This window comes from Pagrus pagrus, assembly GCF_965226575.1.
Source record: "Pagrus pagrus genome assembly, chromosome: 6".
Taxonomy (NCBI): domain Eukaryota; kingdom Metazoa; phylum Chordata; class Actinopteri; order Spariformes; family Sparidae; genus Pagrus; species Pagrus pagrus.
Window position 1 is genome coordinate 1,123,018 of NC_140190.1, and position 12,516 is coordinate 1,135,533.

The window sequence follows — 12,516 nt, forward strand, 5'->3', positions numbered from 1 at the left end:
GAAGACTACTTCCTGATTCAAGCTTTGCCAGTTATAGAACGATTTTACTGAACCAAAGTTCTGGTAAACCAGCGCCGACCACAGTCTGATAAATATCTGGGTTTTGAGGCAGTTTATAAAAATCTGATATTTCATTCAAATGGGAACAGCCTGACGTTCCGACACACCGCTGTTCACACCACTTTCAACTTCCAATTACTTCCCAATATGGTCAGGATCAGGGGTCAGGGGTCAGGGTCAGGGTCAGGATCAGGGGTTCCACAATAGCCTTTTCGGAATGGCGGGGTCTTTAGAAAAAAAGAGAAACCACGTCATTACGATGAATGGAAGTCTATTTTCAGAACAGAGTGTAACTCATTCAGATTTAGTTCAATAACAGAAACGTTTCTTTAGAATTTGTTTCCAGTATTAAAATAAAACTGTCGTCTCTCTCTGGTGGTCAAACTATTCCACGACTTAAAACATATATTTAGCTTTTCTATACTGACATTTTCTGTTATTATTATAGCTGCTACGCTAACAGTGTTAGCCTGCTCGAGCTCGACCGCATGTCGAGGGTTAAATAACGTCTCCTCAGATCAGGTAGTGATCTCTGTGATCACAGCAGACGAGCTGCATGGAGACATCTGATGTTTCAATCATCTCCAGCTGCTTCAGGTGTTCAGCAGAACGCCTGGCTGAGCCTGACTTTATATCATCAGGAGGAGACGATGGCTGAGCCTGACTTTATATCATCAGGAGGAGACGATGGCTGAGCCTGACTTTATATCATCAGGAGGAGACGATGACTGAGCCTGACTTTATATCATCAGGAGGAGACGATGGCTGAGCCTGACTTTATATCATCAGGAGGAGACGATGGCTGAGCCTGACTTTATATCATCAGGAGGAGACGATGGCTGAGCCTGACTTTATATCATCAGGAGGAGACGATGGCTGAGCCTGACTTTATATCATCAGGAGGAGACGACGACTGAGTTTAAAATTTGAGGACTTTGAAGAAACGTCTCTGTCTAAAGGACGTGAAGACACGGAGATCCTGAATCTGAACCAGTGCCGGCAGCTTTAACGCGACCAGACGAGTTTAAAGGAACATCTTAAAGTTTAAAACACTCCATCGGTCTTTGGGAAGTGTTTAGCGGTGATGAAAAGCCGACAGTTGCAGAATCAGTGGCAGTGTCCTTTAACAAAACAGTCTGCTCATCAACAAAGTTTCCTGCCTAAAAGAGATGCACAAGTCGAAGAAACTGTTCAGTTTCAAAGAGCTGAGCTGCATCGACAGGCTGCGAGTCGAACACAGAGGAGCCACTGGAGGTGAGCTAGACAAGCCAATCGACCCCAGCTGGCCTGGGACCGGGGGAGGCAGGGGGAGGCAGGGGGAGGGAGGGGGAGTCTCCCAGGTGCAGGCTACCTCTTTCTCTTTCTAGACCTTTCTCATCCTGGAGGAGCGGCGGCTCGTTTGAAGTCCTGCCGAGGGAGACGCAGCGGAGGCTCGATGAGGAAGGAGGGGGATTCAGTCCCGGATAGTGCTGAGCGCGGCAGAAAGAGGCCGAGGACATCGATTGAGTCTCCTGCAGGAAACTGCCCGGGGAGGAGGAGGAGGAGGAGGAGGAGGAGGAGGAGGATTCACCCAGAGCCACGCAGAGATCTCTCAGCCTGCTGGTCAATGGACACGAGGGGAGGGAGGGGGAGGCGGGTGAGGAGGGGGGAGGCCAGACCAGCCGGGTGTTTGCTGATGTTAAAAGTTAGCTGGAGATTGTCGGATTAAAAGCCCTGCGAGGCTGCGGCGGTCCGCAGCAGGCCCGGGGCAGTCATCATGGTGGCACACCCATCAGATCAATGACAATAAACTGACACCGCGCAGGCGTCGGGTGGAGGCGTCGGGTGGAGGCGTCGGGTGGAGGTTTGATGAGTGAACAGATGGAGATAAAGGAGGTGAGACAGAAGAAGGTTTGAGGCATACAGGGAGAGAAAACCAAAGGAACCAAAACAGGAACATAACAATCTGGTTTTTGTAATTTTTTTTCTCATTTGTCGTCATCGTAACAGTTTACTAGGCGGTTATGGAAGAGCATGCAGTTATATCTTATGATTATTGTACATTAGCTATAATCAGAGGGGCCTGACAGACAGCAAAGGCTACTGGTGGTCAGAAATTTCAACAATTACAAACAATTATTGTATTCAGTATTCAGAAGAGCATTATAATACAGGTTTTCACAGGCACTACATTTGATCTTTTTCAATATATCGTGTAATATGCTGGTTTGTTTTTATTTTTCATTTCTTTTTCAGGTTTTTGTATAACTCGTCCGGTCCGTAGAAGCTGGGATCTGGAAACGGAAGGATCGATCGTAAAAGAAGGCAGAGGCTGAAACTTTCACAAAGAAGATACCAAAGTCCACGTGGGCAGGCGCACGCACGTGAGCCACGTGCACGTGTGGATGTTTGTTTTTAGTCAGTGCATAGATCTCATGCAGATTAGACTGCTATGCTGTGATACGCTGTCAGGAAGCATGATAGTAAGTTCAAATTGTCACGGTTTCCAGCTTACCTCCCCGTCACTGGCCTGATTTAACGCTTAGCACCATGTAATGGGTCGGCAACAGGACAAATAAATATCTTTGCAAAGGAGCCGTGACACAGTAATTCATTACAGTGGGAGCAGCTTCAGTGTTACCTGCCTCCTCCACCAATGACTTCCCTTCATCTCTCTAAAGTGATGCCATTTGTACTCATTTCCCGCCTCGCGCTCGGCTCGCGCTCGGCCCGGTGAAGGATGTCTTCCTTCTGCTCCGTTCTCGAGCCGAAGACAACGACGAGAGAGGAAACTGGAGTTTTCACTCGCATCAGTTTAGAGCGACCTCAGGCGTCACCGAAGCTCTCCGTGGTCCGATCGTTCTACGAGTCCTGAACGTTCGGCGTCGCTGTGTTTCACATACTCGGGTCTCTAACGTGATTGAAAGTATTTGGGTGGATTAAAAATACCCTGCATGGTCTGAGCCTGAAGAATTCTGCCCCTCTTCATGTCAAGTTGTTCAAATTCGATTACCTCCCAAACCGCGGACTCGCGCGGCGGCCCGGGCGGACAGATTTGTTTCTCAGGTGGTGGTGAGGGGAGTAATCTCTGCCCGGGAGAATTTGGACAAACGTGAAGACAACAAAGGCGTTAGCCTTCATTCAACCCTGTTTCCTGATGGAGCGGCAGAATTCCTCAAAGGCAAAATCCAAAAATCAACTCTTGTTGGGCGAAGGGGGAGGAAGGGTGAGGCAGGGTGAGGCAGGAGGAGGGAGGGGAGACGGGAGGGCTTCAGACAGTCTCACTGCTGCTGGGATAAGCTTTGGATCTCTCTAGATTCAGGGGGAACGAGGAGGCTGCAGGATTCATGGAAACGTTTGTCAGATTAGGTTTTGGTTGAGATGGTTGCTGCTGGTGAGAGTCAGCGTGCGGCGCTCGGCTCGCTGGTTCAGCTGGTCCGACGCAGCGTCGGGCCTTACGGGCTCATCGCTCTCTCAGCCTCGGCTCTGAGTCGTGTGTCTGGTGTTAGTTTGTGGAGGAGGAGAACGTGGTGCAGTGAGCTTCACATTCAGCCCCTCCTCAGCCTCCACCACCTCCACCACCTCCACCTCCACCCAGTCAGCTGGAACGCTTCACAGCTTCCCTTCAAGGACTCTGGTTCCAGTGAGATCTGAGTTGCTGCTCTTTCTTCTCAATCTTTGATTTTTATCTGGACCGTTTGGTTTTCAGTCACAGAACCAGAACAACTCTTCAAACAGCTTTAATCTATAAACTCAAATCAAATCTTTCCCAGACTGTTGACTTGCAACTGAAACGTCCTCTTCCTTAAAAAATATTCAAACTCAACGTGCTTTTTATGGCTTCAGTGTTTTGACTCAGTCAATAACAATGTTTCCGTCAGGAGACCTTCGTCAGGATGTTTTTGAGATCAACCTGATGGTCTGCATGCTGAGATGTTTTTGTTTTTCCTGATTGCATTTTGTTGAACCTCGGTCTGTCCCACACACCCGTCCATCCACAGAACTCAATATGTTAACGTGGGATCTGGGACACTGGGACGGACTTTTTTGCTCTTTCAGACATCCTCTAGACGAAATGATTGAATGAGTTGGAGCAAGAATAATCTGTAAATAACTGTCTGAACTGTCAAAGGAAGCGTAGGAAGCAGCAGAAACTCTGATCACACTGAACGCGTCCTTCATCCGGGTGACTCGTCGTTCGTCGACTATCTGCTGCATGAATGTGATGATGAGCAGCAGTGGATGTGTGGATGGACGGAGATCAGAGTGGACCTCCATGCTCAGGGAGGGCTGGAGGAGGAGGAGGAGGAGGAGGAGGAGGAGGAGGAGGTGATCTTGTGGGCCAGTGAAGAAAGAAACAGATGGAAAAGAAAAAGAATCATGTTGCATAATCAAGCTGTTTATTTTCCTGCATGGAATGGTGAACACAAAAAAAGATGCCTAGATGCATTTATAGTAGGGGCATCCTTTGGCTGGCTATGTCATTGTCTCCTGCCTAAAACTAAACTTTAAAATGCATAAAAAAACGCTTTTCTTACCAATTTTCCTCAGAATTACCTAGATTTAGCTTCATCAACACTGATGCAACAAATAACCTTCAAAACATACAGCATACTGTAACATCCATTTACAATGGTCTTATCACCACAGCGCCCCGTACTTTTTAAGTACAGGAATATGCTATACCATCAACAGAGGAAATGTCCTTAAATACATACAAAAAGAAAGCAAATAAAGAAAAAAAATAAAGAAAATAAGGAAACAGGAAAGTTTTCAACTTAAATCCAGTTCCCAGAAAAACAAACCAAACCAGTTCTAGTAATGTGGCCTCGATACAAACAATCAGAAAATTCACAACACTAGTTTTTCCTCATTTAATCAATGTTACAAAAGTCCTGCATTATAAAATAGGGCAGCTTTAAAATCAGTGTAATTAATAAAACTATACAACATACAAACACGTCTCCCATCAGGCCGCTGGGCCCGGCTGCTCTGCCCTCCCGTCCGTTAAGAGCTAACGTCTCTCTGCGTCTCTCGCTGCTGTACCAGAACTAATTAACACACACAACACAAGAACAAAAAAACACACTGCCCAAACTATTGCTTTTATATTCTTTTTCTTTTTTTCTTTCTTTAAAAAGGGTGCAATTTTGTCGTTATCTTACACACACACAGCCAAAAGTCGCTGATTAGATGCTAGGCTGTTTCACAAGGTTTTTGTGACACTTAAAAAAATGTCCGTGCAATTTTTTTTTTTATTCCCTTCGCTCTTTTTAAGCCCTGGAAGCTGTATTTTTTTTATGTAATACTTTTTCACTATTGTCATTTAATTCATATTTAGTGCAGATAATTAAGGAAGTAATGCCCAACTCATGGCTAAAGGGTAGGCAAGAACAGAGACGAAACAAACATGTCACACTAAGAGGAAACACACAACCCACACAAGTGGAACTACTAAACCATCACAGCTGACGGCGTCACGTCGCTGACGGACCGAACACACAACAGGTAAACAACTGATTTACTAAACGCTCTGCCGAGCAGGGCGGGGCGTGCTTAAAATGTTGGACGTCATCAAAAGTGTTTCCATAAACTGTTTTCTGCGCGATGGAGAAGAAGTTGGACTTGTTTAAGGCTTGCTTGTGACCAAAGAAATAAAAAACCTTTAGGAAAGAGAGACCCGAATGTAGTATTGCGGCCGTCGATTATCAATAGATTATCAAAACAGGAAGGAAGGAAGGAGGGAGGAAGTCCCCGAGCGGCGGAGGCTCAGCTTGGCTGGAGCGTCGCTGCGGGGCTGGCTTCACCATTTTTAGGGACCGACCACGGAGCACGATGCCAGTCACGTGCACGCCAACTTTGGTAGAAAGTAAAGAAAAGGAAAAACCAAACTCAATAAACAATGTAAGACAAAATCAGTCTAGTGAGTGCAAGCAGGTTTTGCATATTTTATGTCCTCGTTATTCATTTCTGGGAACAAAAGTTGAAGATTGAACGAACCAAGAATTAAATCAGGAAGACTTGAAATGAAAGTTTTTGCTGTTTGGAGACGCAGCGACAAGTAAAAAAATCCTCCTGCCACATGATGATGGCAGGACGAACGGGATGGAGGTCGGAGGAAACTGAACCAATAAACGAGCTAATGAGCAGAAAGAAGCTCCGTCTGCTTCATCAGGATCATCGTGACATTTAGTGAAATGAGCTCGATGTCTTCAGCAGAAACATGTGGTTCTCACACACAGACATCATCTGTGATTTTCTTCTCAAAAACATTTTCCAAATTGTATCATATAAAAAATAAAAGCCAAATTTTTTTGTCTGATCACAACAAATGTATAATTTCAATGAAACTGCCACCGCGACAGTAAAGAGTTGTAGAGTTATAAGGTCACGAACAGGAATGAAACTGTTTTAGCTGCAAAACTGAACCGTGAAGTACCAGAGAGTTACTTAACTGTTACTGCTGAACTAAAGTAAAGTAAAGTAAAGTAAAGTAAAGTAAAGTAAACCCTGAGCAGCTACAAGCAGCTGAATAAAACTGATGTAGCTGCTAAACTGAACCGTGAAGTACCAGAGAGTTACTTAACTGTTACTGTTGAACTAAAGTAAAGTAAAGTAAAGTAAAGTAAAGTAAAGTAAACCCTGAGCAGCTACAAGCAGCTGAATAAAACTGATGTAGCTGCTAAACTGAACCGTCGCTGATCTCATTCAAACTGTTTGGGACGAGGAAATAAACTCAACATGAGATTCATGTCTTCCTGCCACCATCACATCGCCTCGACTCATTTCACTAAATGTCGGCGTGTTGCTGTGTGTCAGTGGAGATCTGATGGTTGACCTGATTGTAGCTGGTGTAGATTTTCACCTGTGAGCTCCTGAAACTGAGATATTACCAGCCGGTAACTCTGGAAATCACAGCGTTCCTCCTCGGCTTCAACGCGTTAACGCTTTGCTCCAGATACCAAAACATCTCCGGTGTGGAGGAAAATGAGTAAAAGAAAAAAAGAAGAAAACAAGGAAACAAGACTCTCCACATTGGATCTTGTGCGACCTCTCAGGACTGGACCGTAGCTCAAGGCACATTGATGAGGAACAATTGTTTTCGTGCAATTTGATGACGTACGGATGAACGAGAACGTCTCGTAACTGAGAAGCAGAACTGATCTGTTGTTGAAGGAGGAGGAAGGAGGGAGGAGGGGGAGGAAGTAGAAATAAAACAGGATGGAAAGATGCTGAGAAGCGAAGAGAGCTGGTTGTTTGTGAAGGAGAGCGATAGAAAAAGGCCTCGACGGGGCCAAACTAATAGACGGCTGCTGGCAAGTGCCTGATGTTGGGTTTACAATATAGTGTCTTTATCTCACTAACTACATCATCTATGGAAAAATTTGTCACTAACACTAGAACATGCAGATTTTTTTTTTCTTTTTTTGTAATTTTTTCACTTAAATTCACTTTTGATCGACGCTGGATGGTCGTAAGAGTGTGTGTGTGTGTGCGTGTGTGTGCGCGTGTGTGTATATATATTTATATATATAGTATAGGAAAGAAAAACAAAACTGAAGTTCAATAAAATGGTAAGTTGCATGTGAAGCGCTCGGCTGTCTGTTCATGGACGAAAGCTTCCAGAGAGTTACCCTCTGCTCTGCCGCTGTATCGCTAAACCACTCCCCCTGATTACACTCACGGCCCATTGGCCAACTGCAGGAATAAGTGCTTCTGATTGGACGGGACCTCTAGGAGGCCCAGCCAATCACTGGGCAGCCCGTCGCCGGGCGGCACCCGTTAAAGATTATCTCGCCAACAGAAACCGGAGAAAAACGTGATTCTTTTAAATTCACTCGTTATATTTTCTCCTGGTTTCACCTCATGAGAAATTCAAATAGCAAAATGTTTTAATTAAAACGATGTGCTCATTAAAATAAGTTAATCGCTTACTGTTTTCTTTTTCTTCTTTTAAACAAAAGGAGCAGACTCAAGCTGCGAGAAATGCTTTTAAAAAATTGATTGTTTAACTGATATTTCTTAAAGGGATTCTTGTTCTACCATGCTAACAGCTTTACAAGATGAACAAACAACAAATAATAAAACAATAGATGTGAATACAGCTCCCCTTATTTCTCACAAGGCTATGGTTTCTAGTTCAATGCTGTGTAGTCGTCTTTTGTACCCCAGTATTTTAGAGTCCCAGAGGTGTGAGCGGACTAGGAAGAAAAATATATTTTATATATACTTTTCAACAACTGATTTCAACGAGCTATCTTACAAAGATATTTAACTATCCAACAGCTAGCCAACAAAATTGCACTTTCCTCATGATCAATATTCCACTGGTAAAGTTTCCATCTCTCTCCTGCCTGCTGCGTTTCGGACACCAGAGCTTTCTGCCCACCCTCAGCTGTAGCTTCACCCAGACTGGTGGATGGAGAGAGGAGGAGGAGGAGGAGGAGGAGGAGGAGGAGGGAACCAGCTGAAATGACGGCTAAGAGAGAAAAATCAATGAGCCATGAAGCCAAAGCCTCCCAGATAAACGAGCTCGGATCCACCAGCGTCTGGTCGCAACACTTCATATCAACAAACCCCACCTTCATAACCCCACCGCCCCCATCACGACCCCCCACCCCTCCACGTGTAGTCCGTCTGTCTGTGCCCGACACCATCTCCCCGTCAGCTCGGCTCTTTCCATTAAGCACTGGTCCATGTCCTTGGAAAGAGCCTCGTCGACTTCCTCCCTCCCTGACATGCCACCAACCGGGGGGGGCGGGGTCAAGTGGGGGGTGGAGTCCATCCCTGGAGGTGTGTGAGGGCTCGGGCGGGGGGGTTGGGGGTACTAGCTGGTGGTATCTGAGCCAGGTAACACCTCCCCTCCCCCCCCGGACACGCCGCATCCTGTCCTGTCCCACCAACCAAAACCGGCCCCACGCCGTCAGGATCCACAAGGGTGGGGGGGGCGGCTGGCGGGCGCGGGGAGGGCGGTGTACCGCTGAGAGTCCACTGGATGCACACACCGCAGAGGATGATGGGAGAGTGTGTGTGTCGTTTCTCCGGAGGGGAAGCTCTGTGATTCAGTCATCGGCGCTCCCAGAAACTGAAGGCCCAGTCCCCCCACGAATCCTCCACACGGTCTGGTTTGAGGGGGGGGGGGGGGGTCTGGCACTATATATGGACGTGGACATATGAACCATATGTCTACAGGAAGTCTATAGTTTACAGAGAGGGTGGTTAACACCGGGGTCGGGGTGCGTTTGATCCGCTGTAGCCATGCTGATGCTGCTGAGTCTGTGTATGGCGCTGGTGGGGGCGGAGTCAGGCGCAGAGGGGGGAGGAGGGGGGTTGAAGGGGCGGGGCGAGACAGGACTCTCTGTCGCAGCTGGCATCAAAGGTCAAAGGTCAAGAGGAGGCTGCAGCGATCTGTCGTACAGGTGGGTGGAGGGGGGAGGGGCCTCTGGAGTCCTTATCCCAGGTACCACTGAGGAGAGACGGAGAGAGATGTTAAGGTGAGTCAGAACCACAGCGAGTCGGATCAGCTAGCATCTAAACACAACGCTCCAATCAAACGGCTGCACTGGGTACAAGGACCCATGAGCTAATGTTCAGGCAGTTAATCAATGAGTCGTTCAAAGAAAAGTCCAGTGATGGTTTTATGTTAAACGTGAGGACTTTCTGCTTTTCTTTGTGTTTTATGACAGTAAATGAAGAGACTTTGGGATTTGGACTGTTGGGTGAACAGGAGCGATATTCTGGACTCATACATCATGAAAACAACTGTTGCAGGCGCAGCCCTCAGATTTAGAGGATACATTTATGTTCACATCCCAAATATACAAGTTTATATACAAGATGAGAGAAACAGAAACATCTACACGACAGTTTGTCATGAAATTCACTCTGTATATTCATATTCCAGAGAGGACGACTCGTAAAGTCTTCAAACTGAAACAGAAATGAATTTTACTATGATTGAAAACAAAGTCAACCAGAAGGTGCCAGAAGGTCGCACACAGTGAGATGAAGACATGTCTGAACAAAGTTATAAGTTCACTTTATGTTCATGTTTGGAGATCCACTTCTACAATATGACAATAAAAATCTGTCCCTCCCTGAACACAGAAGGAAGAAATGATCAGAACATTTGTGTAATTTGGAAAACAGAAACTTTTTCTTGTGAGCAGAGCGGGACCATCAGTCTGAACTCCAGTGACACTGAAACACAGCTCCTAATGTCAAACCTGATTGGTTTGTCACACAGAACCATCTGACAGGTGATTGGACGAATCATCTATCACCAACCAATCAGATTAACAGGAGCTGCTGAAGTCAGTGGAGAGCAGAGTGAAAACACGTCTTCATGGAGAAAAGTCTTCAGAGTCGTTCTTTGTTCTTCTTCAAAGAAATAAAGTCCAGTTCTGATAGAACTGATGCTACAGCAGCTACGCTAACCTCCGGAGGAGCCGCCATGTTCTCACTGGTCGTCACGTCTAAACCACGCCCACAGCTGCCAGTAGTCCCTGAGAGGACTCTGATTGGTTCAGTGCTCATGTGTTCAGACACGAGCTCGTAGCTTGAGGACGCGCAGGATGGATTTATGAGACCACATGATCGTGCGAGGGAAGCTAATATCTTCATGTGGGTTTGATTTAGTTTTTCAGACTTTACAAGTGGAAACTTGAGACGTGGGATGATTTCCAGGAAATGTCCTGATCACATTCCTGCTCTCCAGAGGTCAAAAACCCTTAAGATCTTAACGACCACATGATGTTTGGAGGAGCGACACATCATCAGATCGCTGTCTCAGTTTGGATCTGGTTTTTGGACCTGAGAAGACCTCGAACACGACACTGCTCCTGCTGCCTTTAGTTTGGAGTTACGACACTTTCTGTCTCCACAGTATCACAACTCTGCGTGTGTTTGTGTGTGTGCGTGCACGCACGATCCATCTCTGATAGGCCGGTATCGATCGCCAAAGGTGCATCGTTCATGTTTCATGAATCTCTCCCTCCTCTTCCTCGTTGCCCCGTTCGAGTTCAAGTTCATCCCCGCCTTACATCATGTCTGGTTGCTAGGGACAACGAGACGGCCCGGGACGTGACTACCATCGCCAAGGCAACCGCATCACCCCCACCCCCCCACCCCCCCACCCCTCCCTGCTCCGCCTTTTTCATTCCCCTCCCTCCTCTTCCTCCTTTTCTGTCTTTACATTCATCCTCTCTCCATCGCTCTCTCCTCCCCGTCCCACTCTGCACTTCTTCACTCACACACACACACACACACACACACACACACACACACACACACACACACACACAGAGGTATTGATTTAAAGTGAAGACACACACACACACACACACACACACACACACACACACACACACTCTCATACTCTTATAAAAATTTAAACACAATTTATAAAATGTGTTCTTGAACGCTGAATGTAAAGTGAGAGTTTAAATAAAACACATGAAGGTAAATACTGTGTGTGTGTGTGTGTGTGTGTGTGTGTGTGTGTGTGTTGCAGGTTTCTCAGTTGCTCCTCCTGACTCGTTGTAATTCTATTGCTGTGTGTGTGTGTGTGTGTGTGTGTGTCTGTGTGTGTGTGTGTGCAGTAGTGATAGAGGAGAAGACTGGAAGGTTAGTTTTTAATCAATACAACTTGCTGACGCTGGGACTTTTCTACCTCGCCAGCTCTCTCTCTCTCTCTCCCCCTGTGTCTCCCTGTGTCTCTCGCCCTCTCGCTCGCTCCCTGCACTGCAGCTCCTCCCTCTGTCCTGAGAAGACTCAGAGAAGATGAAACTCTCGCAGGCCAGACAGTGTGTGTGTGTGTGTGTGTGTGTGTGTGTGTGTGTGTGTGTGTGTGTGTGTGTGTGTGTGTGTGTGTGTGGAGTAATGTTACCACACAGCGGGCTGATGCTGACAGCTGTGATTCAGACTGTAGATACTCATCACAGAGAGAGAGACAGAGGAAGAGAGTAAAGGAGAGTAGGAGGAAGAGAACGATAGAGACTTTAAAGGATCAGTCTGGTGTTTTCTGTTTCTATACGAGCCAGATTCGTCAGTGCAGAGTTAAGTTATTCAATTCATTCAGACTTAAACCCACAAGTTGTTTGTCCGTCTCTCAGTACTGTCCGACAAACCCATTGTGTCTACTGAAGACATAAATACTCCTCATTGATATTTAGTTTCAGTAATTTTCTAAAGCAACAGAAGGACACACTGCGTTTGTTGGGGACAAACAGACTCTGTGTTTCTACTCAAAGACAGAAAGAAGTTCATGTAGAACATTTGCTGAATTAACAAGAAGGAACAAATAAGTGAGAATCAGTCAGAGACAGAGTTTCACACAGTTTATAAAGTGTCTCCAACTCAACAACTCACTAAACTGACACATTTGTTAAGGGAGTCTGGTGATGTTGATTAAGTTTACCGCTAATAAATTTAGTGAAAACATGTCTTAAGATAATAACTATGGATCCTTTGATGACC

The 12,516-nt window shown here is 46.1% G+C and overlaps 1 protein-coding gene across 8 annotated transcripts in view; it reads right to left on the reverse strand.

Annotated features, from left to right (window-relative positions):
• Positions 1-4,417: 4,417 nt before the first annotated feature.
• The window catches only part of nfia (nuclear factor I/A), a 183,459-nt gene continuing 175,360 nt past the window's right edge, over positions 4,418-12,516 (reverse strand). For all 8 annotated transcript variants that reach the window (XM_084356012.1, XM_084356011.1, XM_084356013.1 and 5 more), the window contains one exon: positions 4,418-9,505. In XM_084356012.1, the coding sequence (XP_084212138.1) occupies positions 9,491-9,505 (15 nt within the window). In that variant the 3' untranslated portion in view covers positions 4,418-9,490. The remainder of the gene's footprint in view (positions 9,506-12,516) is intronic.